Here is a 24,178-nt window from a genome sequence, read left to right on the forward strand (position 1 = left end):
GTGTTTGGTATTGCCCCTCCAACAAGCGTGTCTCACTTGTTTAGGGGATGGTCAAAATTTGGTCACCGCAAACACAATTTGCTTGTTTTGATAGGAGCATGTGTTGGGCAATCTGGCTCACAAGAAATGATTTCATTTTTAACAAAAGCCAAAAACAAACTTTTTTGCAGGTAATTGTTCCGGGGGACATATTGGCTCCGATTCTCAACTCAATTACAGCGCTTGGATGAGCACAAGAGTTCCATTTGTGGAGGCATGTAGGCTGTTAGAGTCTAGTGCCATGTTTATGTTTGCTTCTCATGGGTGGTGTTTCTCTTAGCATCTTGGACATTAGGACTAGTTCCCTAGCTTTTATTTTTTGTGTTAGTTTGTAATAATTGGTCTATTTCTTTCTCCTAGAGGGACGATTAAGCCGGAACTTTTGTTTCCATTATCTTAAAAAAATTATGACTTCTAAATCCTTATCTGAAATATCTTATGATCCATTCCTCATTCTGTCAGTGACCGAGATATGTATCATTCAAGTTTATTATGGAAGAACTTCAATCATTACTACTAATAGGGATAGTAACATAACAAATAAAAGGGTAGCATCAAGCTTTATGGTTGGACCTAGGAGGGACACATCCTTAGCCATCATACATACCTGACCAATGGGTCCAAGGCTGCCTTAGGAATATATAGTGATGTTTTTCTTAGTCTTATTCCTCTGGATATTGTAATCAGATAGTTGAATTGAACTCCAAGCAAGCTGTAACAACCAAAGTTTTAAACATATGTATTTCATGAGTATTATCAAATATTGTGCATAATTAAGCATATTTTTTGTATTAAGGATAACACCAAAAGATAGTGTAAATCAACTAAGGGGGTATTTGGCAGGGCTCCTCCGAAGGAGCTAGAGCGGCTCTGACTCCTCTGTTTTTCACTGAAAATGGCTCCTCCGGCAAAATGTTTGGCAGGGCTCCTCTGGATGGAGGAGCCAGGGAGGAGCCCTACCAAACAGGCCCTAAGAATCATGACCTTGCTAAAGCCCACACTGAAATGCATATCATTTCACCCATCAACTCAAACACTTTTCAACATGTGCCTTGCCCATTAGCCAAATCAACTTCCTTCAAAACGTAAGGTCATTGTCAAATCAATTGGCATCATGTTGAGATGCAATGCCTATGGTCAAGTGATAATTTTGTCTTCATCAGATAGGTACTAGCCCAACCTAGCCGAGTGACTCACGAGTGTGGAGAATGGGCCTTACCCTAAGTCAAGTAAGAGCTTTCAATATAATCTGTTAGTCAAGCCGAGTGCCCATATAGCTTCAGCTAACCAGGCTGAGTAGTGTACCTGACCGTTGCCAACCTTAATCTTGTTGGAAGTCCCTAGTTGGTAGAGTTTTGAATACCAAACCTGCTATTGGCGTATGCGCACAATATAAAGAGTATGAGACAATATATTATCACTGTGCAAAGCACTTTACAACACACAATACCACTACTCTGCATGAATAGGTACAACATCGGCTACATTATGCACTATTACAACAACTATTATTCTATCTAACCAGCATAATCCACAACACCGCACCTGCTATATGCACGAAGGATAGGTCTATGACCTGTGCTCACCTTACATCATACACCCTAGCACGCCTATAAATACCATCCCTTCAGTCGCCCCCACACTTCGTTCCCTGGCATGCATTTTCTTCTTCCTTTTTCTCACCCTGGTTGGCACTCATAGAAGCTCCTTCAGTGGTAGTCGAAGGCAGAGATTCATAGCTGTAACTCATGGTTGAGAGACTTCTGGGACATGATCCATGGAATTGGATTCTTCAGGGTGGTTGGGTGAGCTTATACGCCTTATTCTTATGAGTACATGGGAAAAGTTGTTGCATGTGAAATACTTATGGATATGATCCTAGAGAAAAAGTTTGATGTTTCAAGTATTCCCATAGGGTGGGGCTCGGGTTATGTGTGTCTTGTATCAAGTGGTTGATGATGGAGATGCTTAATTAGGGTTAGGCTACTATTGATGGTCACTAAACCCTAATTCTGATCACCAATATCTCTAAAACAAAGTGATGAACATAGCATGATCATGACATTTCATTCTCAAATAAAGTCCATACTATGTTATTTGGAGAACTAACCTCTGTAGGAGATATTTAGAAAAAATATGGACCAAAGTGGGCCCAAGGTTGGGTCACCCAACCCCACCCATAGTCACTTGAAGTGGATCCAGCACCATTGGCCTTCAATCCTTACCAATCCAAAGAAACACCCCTCCAGAGATCATCCACTGTTGGTTTGAAGCCGGTTCAAGATCTGTGGTCCAAATGGATGGACACAAGGATCCATGGACTCACACTCCAAACGTCGGTTCGCATTTCAACATGAAGCAAGTATACCCAACCTAGACTTCGCCTAGAGGGCCACCACACCAAAGAGGGAGAGCCTAAGCGTCCTAGTCTGCCAACCCATGCAAGGGGGTCGCCTTACTGTAACAATCATGAAAATCCTAGAGCCAAATATCCCAAGTTTTTAAAACTTTTTCCAAAACCTTGCATGGTGAGTGAGCATGTTCAGAAAACCACCCTACATGCACTAGGCGTACCCTAACTAGGTTGGTTAAGCATGTGCATTAATTAACCAACATGTGATTTGCTTCTTCTTGGTTCTTATGCTTGATTAATTAATAAGTAATTGATCGACATTATGAATTAAGTAACTTGTGTTTTTGCTTGAGACCCTAGTGTGACAAACCCTATAATAAGGTTGACCTAGTGGACCCACCCTAAGGGAATATACATGCATGTATACATGTATACAAGGGTAGACTTGGGAAAAATAGAAATAGGAACAATAGAATAGAATTAGTGTCGGCGCACAAACATGTCGATGCGCCGAGCACACAGCAAGCCAGAAGGATCTGCTTGACGTAGCAAGGCTGGAGATCCGCTTGGCTTCAACGCAGGATCGGTCGACCCTGCGAATTCCTCCCGAGGGCGTGCCATTCAATTTGACTTGCAATTGATAAGGAGAGAAAGTTTATCAGTAATTTAAGGTGGAACATGTCAGTCTTGCTCAGATAGTTCCAAGTGTGTTGCTTTCGGGAGCAGCCAGTGTTAGCCCACTGGATCTTCAGCGCAGAGATGTCCAACCACTCACTAATGTTGCCGAGCACGCACTAGTGATGTTGACCATGAACTATCGTTGTCCTCCCTCTAGTCATAGCGTGTGGTCGGACAACGTTAGTCGTGGTCGGCAGCGCTGGTGAGTGGTCGGCAACACCGGTGATCCAGTGGGCCAACAACCAAATGAGAAAAAATGTAAGTAAAATCGTCATCTAGACAAAATATAACCAGTATGAAGCATTGAGCCGATGAGTCTGACAAGAAAGGATATAACATGCAAACAAATCGACTGTCTAATACGAACAGTTCTACAAACGCTTTGAATCTAATCCGCTATCATTAATAGTGAGGTTCGACCGGATCGATGCAACTATGATGATAATAACAAACTAAAGTCAAAGAATTCACAAAACCATCCATACCTTGACAGGTTTCTAAAAGACATGCTATATCTGTGAAGGCGCAGGCGAATCGGCTAAAAGAGCCGATTCCGGTAGAAAAGGGTCACGGCATGTGAACAATCGACTATTCAATACGAGCAGACCTATCCACTCCTCAAACCTAACCTATAATCTTTAACAGTGGGGTTCGACCGGATCGATGACAGCCATAATAAAGATAATATATTAAATCTTTAAAGAAAACAGATCTACTCATATTTAACAGGATCATGAAGACATACTATGAGCATTAAAGTGCAGGCGATCGGTTATTTAGGCGATGCAGGCATAGCAAACAGCTAAGGTTATGCTTGATCGGGAACAAATCTACCAACTAGCATCCTCCAATCTAAAGTGTTATCAGTGGGGATCGACCGGATCATTGCAGCCATAATAGCGAACTATAGACTAGATTTAACTAGCCAACAAACTTCTTCAAGACCATACGTGCCTTAACCGCGTACTATGCACGATCAAGATCGAGATAGAACAGCCAATAAAACGTAACACGTCACTCAAAGTAAGAAATATCGTATTATCACAAAGCAAACAACGGACTAAAATGATATGAGGCCGATCTAGTTCGATCTTGATCGGGCAGGTTGATATTGCTAAAAAAACTATTGACAGTAAAAAACATCAGTAAGATCGGTAACTTAATGAATCTACCCGAAGGACGCCACCCTTAGGTAGAGCCGATAACTTAACCTTAATCTAATCCGAGCAGTGGAGGTCGAACTTAACCGATGCAGCCATACTTGAACTAGATAAAGATCCATAACTAGCTTATACTAGAGCTCGCAGTAGAGGTCAAACTTAACCGATGCAGCCTTACAAACCAAAGTATAAGCCATGACGGTACTTACAGACAAACCGAAGGTCGGTCGGACTGATGCAACCCTGCTTGTTGAAGAACTCACCGAGATCTACACACTCCTACTCCTAAGGATTGGCACGGAGCCAAAAAAAAGTAATTTGTATTGATTGGATTGATGTCCTTTTTACAATAGCCGGGGTCCAATATTTATACCCGGAGCCTAAGCATGAATCCTACCCAAGTACGACTCATTACAATCTTTGGTATAAAAGAAAATATTCCTAACTTAAGATAACTTGGACCATAATCTTTCCCTTTCGTAGAGTCCGACATGTATTTCCCGACACCAACCGTAGCTGCATCGAAGGGGAAGAAATTAGAATGGAAAATGAGAAGGGGGAAGGATCCCAACACAGTAGTAGACCTAGCCCAACCATCCACTCCCACCCCAGCCATTCCCTTCCACGCAAAGCCGGCCCGCGTGGCCTCTCCTCTCTCTCGCATGCACACAGCTTAGCAGCCCAAAACCCCACGAGCCGCAACGACGGAAGGCAAAAATGCCCGCACCCGCTTTCTCTCACAATTGAGGCTGACAGGTTGGCCTGAGGACCCCACATGTCCCCTCCTTTTTCCCCTCTCTGCTTTCTTCCACGCACCCACGCTTGAACACCAGTGAGGATCAAAGCACCCCACGCCTCCGCCACCTGGCCCTACCTCGCGCACCCCCCGTGGATTGACGTCCACGATCCACGGCACCGCCCCGCCAATGCTAGCAAGCGAGGCTGACGCACCCGCCGGGGCCTCCACCGAGCTGATGTCACGGCAACCACCCGCTCTGCCTCTTTTTGACCGCCACCGCTCTAATTCGGAGGGGCAGGACACGTGTGACTATGCGTTAAGGCCAAAACCCTAGCCCAAAGCTCCTATTTGCCATACACATACCCCCTGATCACCCGTAGCCGTCCGCCATCTCGCCATAACCGGCCATGGCTATAAAGCCCCCGTCCCCTGAGTGCGAGCGAAGCCCTAGATCACCCCACCACCATCGGTGGCACACCACCCTCACACGCCGAAGCCCCGAAGGAAGCAAGGAGAAGAGGAGAGCAGCCCTGCTGGAGCCGAGGACACCGCCCCGATTGACTCCAGCGATGTTGCGGCTCGGCACTACATGGCCTCACCTCGCCACTGCCCCACCTCGTTACCACACCACTAGCCTCTCCCCCTCGAGCCCCTGGTGAGCCACTCCGACCTTCCTCTGTTCGCTAGCATATACGCACCATGGCTATCGTGGGGACTCCACCTAAGGAGCCCAAAGGCCAAACCTTGGCCAACACAGAGCATAACGCACACCAGGACAGGCATGGCGTGGGAGTGGAGTCGTGCGTGGGGTAGAGTCGCGGGGGGCATGGCCCGAGGCCAAACTAAGGTAGCGGGGCGGGGCAGAGTTGGAGTCACCGATGAAGGCAGGAACGAGATGAACCAGGAGATGAAACAGATGTGATCAGGTGAGTGAGACAATGGACGGTGGATGGATGAATAAGAGGATAAAGGGAAATAAATAAATAAAAGAATTAAAAAGTTTAGCCCTCAAAACAGGTTCAGCTCCACTAATAAAGCTGTCTACGGAGCAAAACTTAGAAAATATATGTATCACACTATGGGCAAGTACATTGCTACACGCCAACGGTCTCATACGCCGTCTCATGCAATACCACGTAGGATTTTTACTACGTGGAGGATTGGAGAAAAGAGAAAGGTGAGAGAGAAAGAGGCAATTGTTTTGCGAAACAACCACCTTATCAGCTAAGATTTAGGACTATGATGTATGAGTTGGTGTTGTCATGCAACTCACAAGTTAATTTTTATTCTATTTATTTTTATTCTATACATAAATTAATGAATTATGTATTATTATAAGATAACTTAAAAAACAACCATTATATATGCTGTGTATTACGTGCCACCACGTGACAACACTACTTGCCCTATAACAATGCTGAAATGCTTCAGATCCATCACGGTTGGCTTCTTCGCAAACGGGGGAGAAATATGAACCAACCACTGACAAATCGGACCCACTGGAGCGACAGGCTCGGACGCCGAAAAAGCCAGTAGCAAGCCACAGATCGGATCGCGGGCAGAGGCCAGACGGGACAGCCCCGGACTCGGGCACTCGGCATAGCCGCGCAGCGGTGTGTCTGCCTCGTTGTATCCGCCTCGAATTCGAGCGACGGCGACGCCGGGAAGGGAGATGGAGGCGGCTGGAGGCGATGGGAGGTGGTGCGTGGTGACTGGCGGCCGCGGGTTCGCCGCGAGGCATCTGGTGAAGATGCTGCTCCGCTCCGGCGAGTGGCGGGTGCGCGTGGCCGACCTGGCCCCCGCCATCACGCTCGACCGCAAAGAAGAAGAGGGTTTCCTGGGTGCTGCTCTCCGCGAAGGCCAGGCTGTCTACGCCTCCGCCGACCTCCGCGACAAGGCCCAGATCGCCAGAGGTGTGTGGTCTCCCATTTTTTTTTTCTTCCTTCCCAGGTTGTTAGCCAGGGTAGGATCTGAAAGCGATGCGGCAGCGGTACCCTTTCGTTTCGTGTGGGTGTGGGATTCGAAGATCCCTTCTATTGGAGAAAACCAAGATTCAGTTTCTGATATTTCAGCTAAGGATTTGAAGTTTCTTAATCATTGCCATTAATCCTCCTCAGCCTATAGGATATAATTTGACGTCATATACTGATATGAAAAACGTATTAAATTGTTTCTCTGTCATACAATTGTCTAATTGAACATATCTACTACTAATAAGGGGAACTTTTGAACTGGCTCAGTATGATGTTGAACCATACCAGCAAGTTAAATGTTATAAATGTATAATTACTTTTCAATGATATATGGCCTCCCCAACTTTTGAAACTTGACATAAGTACATATGTGATGGAGTTAACCTTTTTTGTTCAATTGTTTTACTTTCAGAGCTCTCCATGTTAGTTGCAATTGTCTCCGCAGTTCTCAAGATTGTCAATCTTTTTCAACATTATGAAATCACTCAACTTTATCCCGATGCTAGTCTATAAGTCTTAACTATATGAGTTGGTTCTAATATAATATGAAATAGATAGGTCTTTGTGCTTATTCCATTGCGTGTGTTTTTTTTTTCTGCAGCTTTTGAAGGGGCAGAAGTAGTTTTCCATATGGCTGCTCCAGATTCATCCATCAACAACTTCCACCTTCATTATGCAGTCAACGTCGAGGGTTGGTACTGCTAACTTGTGTGTAGCCAGCTTTGGTTCCTACTTCATAATTACTGACAACGCTTAGTTTTGTTTATGAGATGACACCAAATTGACCATGTTTTTCTTATTGCCATTATATATCACTATATCAGTAATAATTAACAAGTAAACCTTGTTTATTGCAATTATTTGTATGTGACGTTGCACAGGAACAAAGAATGTTATTGATGCTTGTATCCGTTGCAAGGTGAAGAGACTCATCTACACTAGTTCACCAAGTGTCGTATTTGATGGAGTTCATGGAATTTTTAATGCAGATGAATCAATGCCTTACCCTGATAAGGTCTGTTTCGTACACATTCCATTCTTTTGATTTGTCAATGGCTTGCGTTTTTTTCTATCTTTTCTGACACGATGTTTTCTTACTCCAGTTTAATGATTCATATTCAGAAACGAAAGCAGATGCAGAAAGACTTGTGATGAGGGCTAATGGTAGGGAAGGGCTTCTTACATGCTGTATACGCCCAAGTAGCATTTTTGGCCCCGGTGATAAGCTAATGGTTCCATCTTTGGTTGCTGCTGCAAGGGCAGGGAAGTCCAAAGTAAGAATAGCTACATATATGGACTTAAGTATGCTAGTTTAGTAAATGTTGATGATCACATGTGCATATTGACAACTCTCATATATAGATTCAGAGTACCATTTGTTTTAATTGGTTGCTGAAATCATATTTGAGAAAAAAATTAATATATTGGTGAGCTACATTTTTAGCCCTTTATATTTTAGAAAAGCTTCATATGAAACTGTTTTTCATTTTAATACTTCCTGAAAAAACATTATCGGCTTCCTATGCAGTACATTATTGGTGATGGGAACAACTACTATGATTTCACCTATGTGGAAAATGTGGCATATGGCCATGTTTGTGCAGAGAAAACTCTATCATCTGAAGATGGTGCAAAGATAGCCGCTGGCAAAGTATGAATTTCACTTACATATAAACTGCTGGGGAACTTTGGATCTTTTTCTCAGCATCTTACTTTCAAGATTCACTAATCCTATTTGATATTGCTTTTCTAGACCTATTTCATAACAAATATGGAGCCTATAAAATTCTGGGAGTTCATGTCATTGATTTTAGAAGGTCTTGGATATGAAAGGTATTCATGTTTCACAATGACCTTATATGTAGGATGATGTATGTATACTTAGACATTTGTTACCACTTACCAGCCAAATCTATGACAAATAACTTTCCACATAACTAGAAAGGTCATGAAGTATTATCTCATGTTCACTGAATTCCTCCTGTAGGTTTGGATTATTTGTAATATTTATTTGAGTTTCACATTAAGCTTAATTGACTACTAACTTTTGACTGTGTCAAGATGATTTTCTTTCCTTTCTTCCCTATTTAAAACAGGGCATTATTTCCAAACTCTGAGAATTTATTTATTTATTGAGATATGGAGAGATAAATCATTTTTAGCCATTCTCTAAGCTCATGTATAGATTGCTTGGTCTCATGATTACATATGCTACTGAAGTCAGTTTAGCTGTTTCTGATATCAGATGTTTACCTTCTGCACTTAACTTTACTGTGCCCTTCCATGTTACGCATTAACCTACATGGTACAGCTGAAAAGAATGAGAGCAGGGCAGAAACCAGTGTACTAATGTGTTTGAACTTCATTACAGGCCTTCAATAAAAATACCAGTCTCTGTTATGATGCCAGTGGCTCATGTTGTAGAATGGACTTACCAGAAATTTGCTAAGTATGGAATGAAAGTTCCTCAGCTGACCCCTTCAAGGATCAGGCTGCTCTCATGTAACAGGACATTCAGCTGCTCAAGAGCAAAGGAGCAGCTTGGTTATGAACCTCTTGTGTCTCTTAAGGTTCTTATTTATATCCTTTAATTTCATTAGTGATCTTTCTTGACATGATGTTTTTTGTGTTTGATGGGGTTGGATCAATTATTTTGATACTACTTTGTAATAAGTAATTGATGGCCTATTTTAAATTAAGGATGGACTGAAGAGAACAGTAGAGTCGTATCCCCATCTACAAGCTCAGAATCAGAGGAGTATATCAAAGGCTTCAATTTTCCTTGGGAATGGAAATCGTATGAATCTATGCCTTTTCCCTTGTGCCCCATACACACCCTGTATATTCATAGTACTTTTGTACTTCCACATTTGAAATGCTTACCAATTTATCGATTAATATGCAGTTGCAAAAACAGTACTTTGGGAAGATGCGAAGCAAACTGTGACAGTGCTTCTACTGTTGACTGTTATCTACTACCATTTATTTACATGTGGTTACACCTTCATCACAGCGATGGCAAAGCTTTTGTCACTGACTGCTCTGTTCTTATTCATTCATGGCATGCTGCCATCAAATGTGTACAGTCCTTTAATATCCCTTTTCATTTGTTGAATTTACCTGCTATCAAATGGTTAACTGCTTCTTTGATCTTTTTTCCATCATTGCATTTTGTTGAGTGTTCTAATTTACCATATTTGATAATACTTTTGCAGGTTTGGTCACAAGGTTGAGAAACTTGAGGCCTCTAATTTTCACATCACACAGGCACAGGCTCATCATATTGCTCACTCCATTACATCGTGTTGGAACTCTTTAGTCAGTTCGCTAAGATCTCTTTGCAGAGGAAATGATTGGCTATTGTTTCTCAAGGCATGTTAAGCTCTGCTTCTGTCTGATACTTTCATTACAACAACAACAACAACAACAAAGCCTTTAAGTCCCAAACAAGTTGGGGTAGGCTAGAGTTGAAACCCAACAGAAGCAATCAAGGTTCAGGCACGTGAATAGCTGTCTTCCAAGCACTCCTATCTAAGGCTAAGTCTTTGGGTATATTCCATCCTTTCAAGTCTCCTTTTATTGCCTCTACCCAAGTCAACTTCGGTCTTCCTCTGCCTCTCTTCACGTTACTATCCTGACTTAGGATTCCACTACGCACCGGTGCATCTGGAGGTCTCCGTTGCACATGTCCAAACCATCTCAATTGGTGTTGGACAAGCTTTTCTTCAATTGGCGCTACCCCTAATCTCTCACGTATATCATCGTTCCGAACCCGATCCCTTCTTGTATGACCGCAAATCCAACGCAACATACGCATTTCCGCGACACTTAGCTGTTGAATATGTCGTCTTTTCGTAGGCCAACATTCTGCACCATACAACATAGCAGGTCTAATCGCCGTCCTATAAAACTTGCCTTTTAGCTTCTGTGGTACCCTTTTGTCACATAGGACGCCAGACGCTTGCCGCCACTTCATCCACCCTGCTTTGATTCTATGGCTAACATCTTCATCAATATTCCCGTCCTTCTGTAGCATTGATCCTAAATATCGAAAGGTATCCTTCCTAGGCACTACTTGACCTTCCAAACTAACATCTTCCTCCTCCCGAGTAGTAGTGCCGAAGTCACATCTCATGTACTCAGTTTTAGTTCTACTAAGTCTAAAACCTTTGGACTCCAAAGTCTCCCGCCATAACTCCAGTTTCTGATTCACTCCTGTCCGGCTTTCATCAACTAGCACTACATCGTCCGCGAAAAGCATACACCAAGGGATGTCCCCTTGTATGTCCCTTGTGACCTCATCCATCACTAAAGCAAACAAATAAGGGCTCAAAGCTGACCCTTGATGTAGTCCTATCCTAATCGGGAAGTCATCCGTATCTCCATCACTTGTTCGTACTCTAGTCACAACATTGCTGTACATGTCCTTAATGAGCCCAACGTACTTCGTTGGGACTTTATGTTTGTCCAAAGCCCACCACATAACATTCCTTGGTACTTTATCATAAGCCTTCTCCAAGTCAATAAAAACCATGTGTAGGTCCTTCTTCTTCTCCCTATACCGCTCCATAACTTGTCTTATTAAGAAAATGTCTGATACTTTCATTAGATTAGAATTTTTGTTACATGCTTCCCAGGTCAATTTCCAAATGCCGTGTGAAGCATAGTGATTGTTCGTGTACTTTTTATGTTAAAATATCATTGTCCTTTGTTTTTGCCAGGTTTCACTCTCTCTGCTGGTTGTCAGCATACTTAGTTCCATGTCTTCTCAGGCTGCATTTAAACTAGGTAATGAAAAACTGTCACTCTTCTCTCCGCAATATAAGCAGCATGAACACATGACTGATGGTGTGAGAAATTCATGTCAACGACAGGTACTGCTCTGGTTTTCACAGCCTTCAAAGCATATGAGAAATGGGAGGACAGCATCGACAGTATGGTGGGCCACGCGTGCACCATTCTTCTGAACATTGGTTCTGCCAAGAAATCGTCTAACCAGAAACAAACGTAGGTGGCGGATCTTGCAGACGGCCAGTTGCTTTGTTTAGTAATGCTATCTTCAGCTCCAGCTTTTTCTGGTTTTGGTTGACCTAATTTTTTTTCTGTATTCTTTTGATGATGTTGTAGAATTGCCTAGCTGCCCATATGCAAGTTTTTGGACTCTTTTCATCTAGGTAGCTGATATACAATATGAAACTGTAAATTTTTTCCTTTCCCCTCGGAGAGGTCTTCCCATATATATTGTTAGACATATGAATGCTGAATGCATCTTGCAATAAGTTCCCCGGATGGATGGGTACATTCTTGAATAAGTATTTGTTGCAAAAGTTATGTCTGATAGTAGCCCCCGGTCAGCAAAAGATGACATTTCAGACAAGATTTTGGACTTGCAGTTGTCTGAAACGTCAGCTTTTTTGCTTAAGTGTCATGCCACAGGCTATTTGTTGCACATTTAGATAGGCTGATTACGTGGGGGTACAGTAACGTGGCATGAATTCACCGTTTTTTTAGATGCTCATGAACTTAGAACCTGTTTGGTAGGGTTGGTTCATACTATCTGAGATCCAATATAGATAAGGTGATATAGGGTAGCTTCATGAATAGTGAGAGGAGTCCACTTTGGTCGATGCCACCTCCTAGTCATTTTCTTGGATCCTGTTGCCCCGGTCTTATGGCTCGAGCTCCACTCCCCCTGCGCCAGCACTTGAGCGGCGATTAAGACGGCAATATGGTTTAATGCCTGATTGAGATGGCAACAGAATCAATAAGATTAACATATATGTCAAGATGTATTAAACATGTTTATTTAAATCCTAGGGATGAAGTGGTGCGAAGTCCATAGAGCAAACCACAGAAACAATTTCATCTTATAGACACTTTGAATACAAAACTATCATGGAATCCAGTAGGGTCTAGAGAGCTGACAGTAAATAGAAAACTCTGTGCACAGAATCATCGAATCATTCACCGAGGAGAAGAAGAGCTCACCCAATCATATGGTAATAGAATAGATAAAAGGTTGTATAGGTCTAGGCATGGCCACACAGTATCATGGATCATCCGCTGACGGTAAGGAAAGTTCGCTAAATCATCCTCTAAAGAACAGAGGCATGTAACATGGGATTTGGAGCCACTGAATGATGGACAAGCAAGATGTACATTTATCAGGTTTATTAAGAACTCGGCATTGATTCTATTTGAGAACACAGGAAACCTATAGCGGATCTTACTTAAAATTAACAGAAATGCTATACAACACACGTGTGTTTTAGTAAAAAAAAACACATGAATTTTTTTAGCAAAAAAACACACGGCGAGAGCACGCGGCAGCGCAGCACCAGCAGTGCGACGCGACACCAGCTGTGCGCTTTCTGCACAGCAGTGCGGCACCAGCAGTGCGACGCGACGACCCATGACGAACGGCGGGCAATGAAACCAACCGCTTGTAATTTGTCCTTCCATAGAAAAATATTATTTTCTGTGATATGTGATCTATGATTTGTGGATCTGTGATCTTGTGATTGTTTGAAGGTAGAAGAAGGTTAGAGGTGGAAAAAATGTGTAAGCTGTTGGATCTTAATCTTATGGTTAAAAAAATTATGTGTTAAAATTACATAAAATATGGTTGTCCAGTGGCCAGACTCTAGAATTAATCATAGTACCAAACACAAACAGTCCCTGACTCTGCAAATTCACCGACCAGCCGAGCACGCGCGTGACCGAAGCGCGCTGCTGCTGGTGCCTGGTGATTTCGCCGTACGCTCAGAGCGATCCACGTGTTGCCCGAGCCGCACGATACGTGGCTTGCGAGGGAGCGCCACGAAATGCCCCGGGGCCGCGCAGGCTGCCTCTCTTCATCGGCGACCAGACCAATCACCACCGTCCGTCCGCCCCATCCCTCCCCTCCTCACACCCGTCAGTCACGCTCCCAAGTCCGATCTCCGAACCGAACCGAGGCGCCGCCGAGCACCTCCCTGCCCCACCACAATGGCCTCCTCCCTCGCCGCGCGCCGCCTCCTCTCCCGCGCCGCCGCGGTGCGCCGTCTCCCCTCCGCCCCCGGCCCCGGGCCCGCCCCCGCAGCGATGGCTCCCCGCCGTTTCTCCGCCGACGCGGGGCCGCCTCCGCCGCTCCCGTCGTCGCCGCTGGAGCCCGTCGTCGAGCCGCCCACGTCGGAGGGCGCGGGTACCTCGTCTTCCTCCACCACCGCTGGCGCCGGAGGCGCCCACAGGTCGTCGCCGGGAGCCGCGGCGGGAGCGCGGCGCCAGGGTGGTGCGGGCTACGAGGAGCAGCAGGAGAAGGTCCTCCGCGCGTCGCTGCTCCACGTGGTTGCGATTCGAACCCCACTCCTCCAAATCTACTTCCATTTTTGCGTGTTTTAGTATTTAATTTAGCATATATGAAAGAGATTTTTACTCTTCCTGTATGGCTCTGTACGCTGTAGCCGCGCATGGGGTGGAGCGAGTCGGCCATGGTCGCGGGGGCGAGGGACGTTGGCGTTTCCCCTGCCATCGTGGGTGCATTCCCAAGGAAGGAGGCCGCCCTTGTCGAGGTATCACTGCTTCTCAATCGGATGATTTGCGTTGTGAGCTTTCCGATTCTGTGAGGTGGCCAAACTAATCTCCCTAAGAAAAAGGAAAGAATTTTTAGCCATGTTACATCGCAGTGCAGATATAAAGATGATGCATGTTTCACTTAAGGTATGGATTCCTCGCGTTGGAAGCTAATACGACCATTCTCATTACTGGCGGTAATGATTATTGTTGTGTGCACTCATCTGATGAATGACCCGCCTCAAATATACATGCTCCCACGCTTGTCCTGTGCTCTGTGCTTTCATTTTCTGCACCTGCGTCAAGGCTAGTAACAATCCAGGAAAGAGTATCACCCCCACGGTTCCTAGATAAACGTCACTTTGAAACATATGCTTATATGTTTATTATTTTACAGCATAAATAAAGAACAATTGTTAATGTGAGCATTTGAGATCGTATTATGTCCTAGACAACATCCATTTTGGAACAGAGGGAGTGCTTTAGTTCACAAAAAAAAAACCTCTGTATGACTAGGGGCTCATGTTGGGTTTCAACTCTAGGCTACCCCAACTTGCTTGGGACTAAAAGGCTTTGTTGTTGTTGTCTCTGTAGTCCCAGTGCTTGGAATCAGCGACAGAATCCCTCTGCAGTCCCAGTGCTTGGAATCAGCGACAGATACTCATAAGTCATAACTAATGGCTAATGCAGTAATGCTTATCTGACATGGCTTGTATTGAATTTAGCCAACTTGGTATGGTCGTATTCCTAGTTTGGCCAGATGGTGGATTCTATTTATTTTGTTATTAATGAAAGCATAAGTCGTGACTGTCCTAGTTGGGCATTTTTTTTCTTTTTTTGTTAGAAGTGTATGAAATGCTAGATTTTGTCCATCTGTTGAAACCATGGATTCATTGCACAGTTATGTGATAATCTGCTGCGTTAACATTCAAACTTGCTCCACAAAGTCTAGCCCTGTGTTGCCCTCCAGCACCCAACGTTTACTTGATCTGCAACATTAAGTTTAAAGATCTCCATCCGTATGGGCAACTATTTATCTAGATATCCTGTCGCCTCAAAAGGAATATATGTGATGGATCTCACCAAAGCTTGTGGGCTATAGGCTGATGCTTATTTTCTTTAACCGCATTGTCTTAATAATTCATATGTCTTTCCATTTGCTAAAGATAGTGAAATGTTTTATAAGTATTATTGGGCAGCATACCTGCATCAAGCCCAATTGCTTATACAAGTAGTTACTTAGGTTTGAGTGTGACTTTTTTTTGCCTGCATTTATATGTAAATTAACATATGGAATTATGGCATACAACTTATCTATTTTCTGTCTCCTTGGTATCTTGAATACAAGATGTTTCCTTGCTATATCTGAAATGTTTGTGCATTTCCTTAGATTGTGAGTAGGCCAGCTTAGATATCCTTTGTTTGCTTGGAAGTTGGAACCATGAAAGACTTTTGAAAAATTGAGCATCCAACACTAATTTGACTTTCTTGCTTTATTCTTTTTATAATGTGGTATTGTGGTTGGATTTTGGCAAACTGACTGATCTTTTTGAAAACTATATGGTTTCTAGTTTTTCTTGTCATTGCAACATTTGGGAAACTACTTCTGCATGGTAGCTCATGATCAGTGAACCCTATTATTCAATACTCAGTGGTCACTTTGACATATATGCTGTTAGTGGGCATGACTTCTTCCATGTTCCAATGTTATCTACCATGTTACTTCTAGAACCATTTACATATCAAATAGTGCACTTCCTTCAACTAACTAAGACATTTTATTTGCATACATACACTTCAATAGAAAAAATAAAAGTACATGCTAGCTATGTAGCCTGTTCAATAAGTGGTTGACACATGAAAAAAAGGGTTCGAAGATTGCTCAGATGTTTTACTGATGGGTTCATGTTATGAAACTTGAGAAACTAACTGATAAAAAGATGGTGTTTAGTTGCCAGTTGTGTGCTTGTTCCTTCCTTGGTGCACCTGATGGGAAACTAGAAAATAGAAAAAAGTTTTTTCCTAAAAAAAAATTAGTCAGTTTGAGTACCCCGTGCTCTGATACCCTGCCCTGCTTAACTATAGCAAGCAGGAGTACAGGACAATTATGGCCTAGGATGTCTCTGTAGTTCTTCCTAGACAACTATCTCTGCTTCCATTTGTCAAGGTCCACTTTGCTGTAACGATCATCATATTGAACAAACATATGTCACTGGAGTGCCCAGATGCTACTACCACCTGTGTTGGCTTCAATCATTCCATGTCAGCTACAGTGTGCTCACACTTGCTGTGAGTCATGACAATGCCTTGGTCCTAGCCAGTCATGACAGTGTGCTCCAAAAAAAAGTTTTAGTCATTGTTGTAACCCACCCCTCCTAGTAAGAGGGGTGCTTGTATGGGCCATTTCTTTTCCCTATAATACAAAGATACACAGAGAAAAAAAAACATGACAATGCGCTTTCTGCTTTATTTGTTGGCAATGCATTCCACACTGATTTAGGCACTGTTGTTATGTATATTCTGCCTTGCGACTAAGTCATCAAGAGATGTCATTGGTTCAGCCAAAAGACCAAGGCATTTTATTTCTGAAGCAACACATGGCCTGGCAACAATCAGTGAGTATAATGATGAACCTTTCTCCCATACCATGCTTTCCAAAAGCTGTTCTTCTAAGGAATTTATGTGCCTTTTCAATTCTCTTGGGAGGGTCTCTTCATGTCTCACAAAGTTCTCAATTATTTTGCTCAAATCAAATGCGGTTAGACCAGTACTCTCAAGAACAGTAGGAAACATCATGATGCTTGTCTTATGTGTCGCCAATATTAGCTCCTATGAACATGCCAGTCTGAAATCCCTTGATGACCGAGGTAAGCTTGCTATGCCAGAGGTGACCGTCTTGAAGCCCTCCTGGGCTTCCTTGCAGGGTGTCTTCCTGAGCCGCTAGGAGCTGCTTGATCTCGTCGGTGTTGGCGGAACCCATGGCAGGATCGGAGGCTCTAGATACCAAGTTGTACTATACGGTATTAGAGGCAATCTGCGGAGTTGAATTACAAAACAGCAATGTAAATAATCTTAGTCCATTGCTGTCAAATGTCAAACATCGGTGAAAATGCTCATTTGACACCAATGGAGTAAGATTATTTATATTGCTGTTTTGTAATTCAGCTCTGTAGGTTGCCTCTAATACCTTTTAGTACAACTTGGTATCTAGAGCCTCCGATCCTGCCATGGTTTCCGCTAACACCGACGAGATCAAGGGCTCAGGAAGACACCCTGCACAAGGAAGCCCAGGAGGGCTTCAAGACGGTCACCTCCGGCATCAGCGAGCTTACCTCGGTCATCAAGGGATTTCAGACTGGCGCATGTTCACAGGAGCTAATATTGGCGACACATAAGACAGGCATCATGATGTTTCCTTCTATTCTTGAGAGTACTGGTCTAACCGCATTTGATTTGAGCAAAATAATTGAGAACTTTGTGAGACATGAAGAGACCCTCCCAAGAGAATTGAAAAGGCACCTAAATTCCTTAGAAGAACAACTTTTGGAAAGCATGGTATGGGAGAAAGGTTCATCATTATATAACTCATTGATTGTTGCCAGGCCATGTGTTGCTTCAGAAATAAAATGCCTTGGTCTTTTGGCTGAACCAATACCATCTCTTGATGACTTAGTCGCAAGGCAGAATATTCATGTTTAGGGTTTGCCTGCTACACCATCTAAAAAACTTGCTGCGGGTCCAGATGAAAATGCTGATCCTCGATCACCAAATAGATCGTGCAATGAATCTAGGAACACAGTAGTAGAGCGCAATTTGCAAACACCTCCACCCAAGCAAAGCCACATGGTGTCGACTAGTTTGAAAAAAGCAATTGTAGCCTACTCTAGTTATCATCTTTTTCTCTGTTATCTCATCTCCTTTCTCTGTTAGGCAGTGATCGGATGGGGTAGGTGTGAGAGGTTGCCGGACGCCGGCTTCCTGCCCGTGGTGACGGTGGTAGAGATAACAGCAAGGGAGGGGATAACAGAGAAAGAAGATGAGAACTAGAGTTGGCTGCAATTGCTTGATTCATTCATTGATCACGACTGATTATAAAGAGATTACAAACTCTCCTAGCCTCTCATTTGCTAATTGACTTCTTCCTTATTGCTAAATCAGGCGCCTGCATGATCTCCATGCATGTTCCTGCGCTTAATTCCTGAGCTGCATGATCTCTTAGGCCTCTCCTTGCCATCTAGCCCCTATTCTTGCGCCTATAACTATTCCCTACCTGCGTTTTCGGGGAAAAAAATAACTATTCCCTACCATGACAACAGACTAGAGAGTATTCAGTCGGAACCGATGTTGTTCGACCATTCTTATAAATGTTTAATGCATCTTCCCAAGATTATGTAAAATCACTTGACCTCTACCATGGATATCAGGGAACGAATGTAAGATGCCTGATATGACTGTAGAGATGGGCTAAAATCTTCATAAATAATTGGATATCCCAAAGTTCACAAGAATCAATAACATTGCAGAACCAGATCAAACTCTTTTTACACCATTGAGCGAATAAAACAAATCACTGCTGTCCTTGGGAAAAATTTATTAGAAACATCCTCGAAAGTCTGACGGTACTTGTCATGTGGGGGCGGCAGTATAGCCGCCGGCCCAGAGCACGAGATGCCGCCAGGGGAGCTCCCAAGGGCGTGCAAGAGCCCAAGGAGGCACATGCGGCTGTAATCAATAGTGTTTAAGAGTTGGTTGAGAGATTAGAAGTTAAGGCACGGTGCTAGAATCTAGGAGCCAGCCTCCTATATGTATCTGGTACTCGTTGAGATGAATCAAGCAATGAACAACAAACAATCCAGTTACCCCCAAATATACTAGTCTCCCTCCACGCCGACTTTGCCCAGCCTTCCTCTTGGCAATGGTTATCCTCCCTATCCCCGATATGAACTAAGGTTCATAGCAGTACTTGTGATTTTCTCTGTTTAAATGTGCCCATTATTGATTATAGTCTTGTATTTTTATGTAGTTTTTCATGGATGACTGCCTCCAACAACTGATGGATCGAATTGATGCTGGAGAAGGAGAGCAGTTGAAGAACTTGATACTGAGTGAGAGACTCTCAAAACTTGTTCGGATGAGGCTGGAAATGCAGGCACCTTATATATCTAAGTGGCCTCAAGCACTGAGTATCCAGGTGTGCCATAGTCTTCTTTGTTTGGGGCTTGGAGTTTAGTTCAGTTGCATGGTTCTAATAGCAGCTATATCCTGTTTGCCAGTCTCAACCAGCAAATGTCTCAACAAGCTTGAAGCAGCGAGCTGTCCTGGTCGATGAGATATGGCATGCTGCTGGAGATTCTGGATCAGATATTGATTGGTATGTCAAACGTACAGTGCTTGGTGGTATCTACTCAACCTCAGAGGTGTATATTTTGACAGACAATTCTCCAGGTTTGCACTTCTCAATAGCTCTATGTTGGTTTCCAATTCTTGTTTCATTCTAAAATTGACTTCAGTAATTTTACCTCTGCAACAACTTGACAGCAAGGGTTGAAATGAAAGTGTTTCTGGTAAACTAGTTGAACTGAAAGTGGTTCAGAACGCAGATCGCGCACTGGACGCTGCCGCTTTTCCACTGTTTATTTGTTGCTTTTGCCGCCTCACTTTTTGCGCTGTTCCTTTGTTGTTTTTGTTATTATACAACTAAAGCACGGAAGAAAAGCAGTCCTAAACTGAAATACAGATCTTTTGCTAGTTCAGTCTTGAAAAAGCACAAGATGCAATTAATAATATTTAGCCTGTTCGTTTCGGCTGGATTGGTTTATAAGCCATCGGCTGAAAGTACTGCTGGCTGGTTTGGTGTGAGAGGAAAACACTGTTGGCTGGCTGATAAGCCAAGCCAGATACAGGAGGCTGCAGGCTGCCGAACAGGCTGATGGTTTCTTGTCTTCTTTGGTGTTTGTTTGACCATATCCTACTACAGTAAAAAAATATCAATTCAAAGTATTATGAGATTCTAGACTGTCAAGATGTACTGCTGTTTATATGATTGTATACTAGCGTTTACATGTTAATGTATCGTTCCCACTTCTGGCACTTGGCAGAGTTCCGCGATACTTGGACGTTTGTGAACCGCAGAATAAAGGATGCTCTTGATCTTCAGAAAACATTCCAAGAGGTAAGCATATTGTGAGCTCAAATTGCATCATCACATTCATGAGCTGTTTCACCATGTTACGTGTCCTTAGTCTTTGTACCAAGTACAGTATTTAACCTGTTTAACTGAAACCATTTTTCCTCAGGCCGCATACCTGGCTGAAGCCGTGGGAGCAGGCATGGGCGGCACCGTGCAGGGTGTTCTCAACAGGGTCTTCCAGAAACGTAGTGGATGAACTTTTTCTTTCCCAAACACGTAGTGGATGAACCAAGTCTGTCTTTTGCAAGCTGCGTAGGATAAAGCACATTTTCCCGTTCACCAACTGGCGTATGTTTATAATAAAGCAAATGGTGATGTGGTTGAGATGCATCACGTTAGGGTAGAAAGTGAAGATGTGTTTGGTGGTGATGTTGAGCTGCATGGTTTTTCAAATGGGTGCTGTCAGATCGCGCAGTTGCATGTGCTGGCTCTGACGCTGATGAGCGACATCAACGCCAAGCACTCCAGCGAGAGCCAGCAGCTCTTTTGCTTGTTCAAGAAAATGGCCATTGGGAGTTGTCGGACGCTGCGGAGGTGAAGGCACTGTTAGACGCGGGCAGCCTTCGGCGGGGAGCTCCGGTGCCATTGGCGCCGGAGTTTGACGACAACTGCCCGCCGCTGGCAGACTAGCGAGCGAGCGAGGTACGACGCTCGACGCCATGTTCGGCGCAAGAGGGATGCACTGTGAATTTCGATGATTATTTCTTGCTTCCTGTTGCAATTTCTTTAGTTTCTTGGATTGGTGGCGGCTGCTGCTAGGTCGCGCCTGGTCGGCCGTGGACTTGAGGGTGCGTTTGGTTTCCGGAGCCAACTCGCCTGACCTCAACTTGACCTGCCAGTGCTAACAATGAGAAGCTTGCCCAGGCTGGCGAGCCGTTTTGCCTCTCCCAATTAAAGCAAGGGAAATCTGGCTAGCACAAATGTAACACCCTAGGCCCACTACGTAGCAATTTGCTTGCGCTTTTGTCCTAGCTTCGTATAAAACGGTTAACCGAAGGTTATTACGCGTCCTTGGCCTGGCTATTTTAGCTATTCTGGTGAACCTTGAATTCACGGTATGGTACTAAACCCCATTACTACAGTAGCCTGACCCAATCGTAATTCAGTCCATGGGCTAGGTCTCACATCCACCCACCCTCAATGGATTTGACGTCCTCGTCGAACTATTCAACTAGCTTATCCACGTGGGACAAATGCTCAGGATCGACTCTCTTAACCACGTTCGTATTTTCAGCTCCCCGGCCACGTTCGTATTTCAAGTTCCCCAGCCCAGGCGCCATGCTTCTCTGGAGCACCATGCCTCTCTGGAGGCATACACAACCTATCCAAGCTTCCAGGACATACGAAGCGTGAAAACCGCGAGAGTTGGCTCTGATACCATTCGTAACACCCTAGGCCCAGCACACGGTCCGGCCCACTCTGTCGAGGGGTGGGCTCCACCTACGTAGCATCCCGTTTGCACTTTCGTCATCGTTTCGCGCAAAACGGTTAACCGAAGGTTACTACGCGTCTTTGGCCTGACTGTTTAAGCTAGTCTGGTGAACCTTGAATTCACGGTATGGTACTAAACTCTAGCACTACAGTAGCCTAGCCCAACCGTAATTCGGCCCATGGGCTGGGTCTCACATCTGTAACATCCTAGGCCCGGCACATGGCCCAGGCTGTAACACCCTCGGTATTACACCGTAAATCATTTATTAAAAATATGTCATGAGCATCATGTTTATGTGTTAATGAATGTAATAAAGTGTGTAGATCAATTTCTATAGCTCGAAACGATCAACTAAAATGCGAAACTAAAGTTGAGTCGATAGTCATGTTATATCACTTAGGGTTTAAAACCAATTTTTATTAAGCAAAAATGCAATAGAACATGTATGTGATACTTAAATAAAGTTTGAAGTACAAACTTTGTAGATGACAGTAAAATACTTACGGTCGAAAAATAATATTACTAGCTAATATTTCCACTAGCTTAGAAATCACAAATGGAAATCAAATTCAACTCAAAACTTAGAAATTTTCAAGTCTGTCGACAGTTAGACACTGCTATGTTTGGCAATTTATTGTGAGAGATTGGATTAAGGAGTGGTGTAGTGTTATAGCTCAATTTGGTAGTCTCATGTGCCATCTTGTGCATGGTGAACACGGTTTAGGTTTAGGAGCAACTGTTTTGGTCCTGATGAATGCTTTAACATTCGTGCCAGTCACTGTCTCGGGCTGGTTAGCCGCGTGGCCACGATCACCGCGCTCGGGCGCTTGGCATCACCGCATTGGTCGCGCATGCACGTGCGGGCGCTGCCGCACGCGGCCGGCCGTGGCTGCCTTTGGCCTGGGCATGGCTCGGCTGCCGCTGTCCCACCGTGTGGAGCCGTTGCTACTACCGCCTGACTCGTCCCACGCTGCGCTGCCGTCGCATCCGCCACTGCTGCCTCGCGTCGTGATGTTGTCGTTGTCGTCGTGTCGCTCTAGTACGTGTGCTGCATCGTGCTGCCCCTCCCTGGCCCGGTTGGGTGATGTCCGCACGTGGTCGTGCACGCCGCCGTCGCTATGTCATTTATGACACTGTGGCCACGCGGGCCACGCCGATCGGACGCGCGCACGCCCGTCATCTAGCACCAACGCGTGGGCCTCCCAGTCCCGCCACTCGCGTCCCGCCAAGGCAAGGATGAGCCGAGCCCACTACCGCACTCCATTTCTATCTTTCCCTCTTCTCTCTCTGCTTTTTGCCGCCGTCGTGTCGCGTCATGGTGAAGCCAGAGAGCGAGCACCTCTCATCAATTTCTCGTGCTCGCGTCTCCGCCTTCACGTCCCCTCTCCAGCCGACCCCACCCCGCCTTGACTCACGTCATGCCGAGCTCTAATTTTGGAGCTTTGCCCGCCGCCGTGCCGATAAGGCCCACCACCGCCCGCATCGTGGCCAGTCTCCATCACTTCACCCCGCGCCAATTCCTCTACACCACTAGCCGGCCTTAGCTCCCTCTTCATCGTGCGCACGCTAGTCATAGCTCTAGTGCCGCTTCCTCGCCACTGACGCGGTCGTGCCTATGTGGTCCACCGTTCACCTTGCCAAGTTTCGTTATAAAGTCGTTGTCTATAGAAATAGTATGTGTAGTGTTCACACTATTTTCTGATAACGCGAGGGCATTTTTGCAAGAGTGCCAGTGCGTGGGCTTCCTCGCCGCGGGCCGCCTCCTCGCGTAGGTCATGCCTCGCCTGTGGGCCACCGCGCGCTCGCGCGCGCGTTGCGTCGCGTGGGCGGCGTTGGGCCGAAATCAGTTTAGCTTTTTCGTGGAGAATAGAAATAGCTTTTATTTGTATTTCTAAGCTGAACTATGGTAAATCATATAAAATCATTTAGGTATTCAAAAATTGTGAAACCAATTTTGTTGAGTTTCTAAAATTGTGCTCTATCTATTAGTATTTAGTTCATATATATGCTTGTTGGTACCAGTAGCTATTAAATTATTTGAGAGTGCTTAATATGATTAGGTT

The 24,178-nt window shown here is 44.4% G+C and overlaps 2 protein-coding genes across 2 annotated transcripts; both read left to right on the forward strand.

Annotated features, from left to right (window-relative positions):
- The first annotated feature begins 6,434 nt into the window (after window positions 1-6,434).
- On the forward strand, window positions 6,435-12,259 carry LOC136542325 (3beta-hydroxysteroid-dehydrogenase/decarboxylase-like). The gene is made up of 13 exons (XM_066534709.1): window positions 6,435-6,882; window positions 7,544-7,633; window positions 7,824-7,957; window positions 8,046-8,216; window positions 8,471-8,593; window positions 8,696-8,775; window positions 9,314-9,512; window positions 9,643-9,739; window positions 9,848-10,022; window positions 10,158-10,314; window positions 11,664-11,730; window positions 11,817-11,949; window positions 12,070-12,259. Exons 1-13 carry the CDS (start codon window positions 6,642-6,644, stop codon window positions 12,077-12,079), a joined length of 1,677 nt encoding a protein of 558 aa, XP_066390806.1. The 5' UTR covers window positions 6,435-6,641; the 3' UTR covers window positions 12,080-12,259.
- A 1,540-nt stretch (window positions 12,260-13,799) lies between these two features.
- On the forward strand, window positions 13,800-21,064 carry LOC136495320 (uncharacterized). Its single transcript, XM_066491282.1, has 6 exons — window positions 13,800-14,268; window positions 14,385-14,492; window positions 19,517-19,684; window positions 19,767-19,938; window positions 20,592-20,665; window positions 20,790-21,064. Exons 1-6 carry the CDS (start codon window positions 13,930-13,932, stop codon window positions 20,877-20,879), a joined length of 951 nt encoding a protein of 316 aa, XP_066347379.1. The 5' UTR covers window positions 13,800-13,929; the 3' UTR covers window positions 20,880-21,064.
- Window positions 21,065-24,178: the final 3,114 nt, after the last annotated feature.

This window comes from Miscanthus floridulus, chromosome 1 (assembly GCF_019320115.1).
Source record: "Miscanthus floridulus cultivar M001 chromosome 1, ASM1932011v1, whole genome shotgun sequence".
Classification (NCBI taxonomy): domain Eukaryota; kingdom Viridiplantae; phylum Streptophyta; class Magnoliopsida; order Poales; family Poaceae; genus Miscanthus; species Miscanthus floridulus.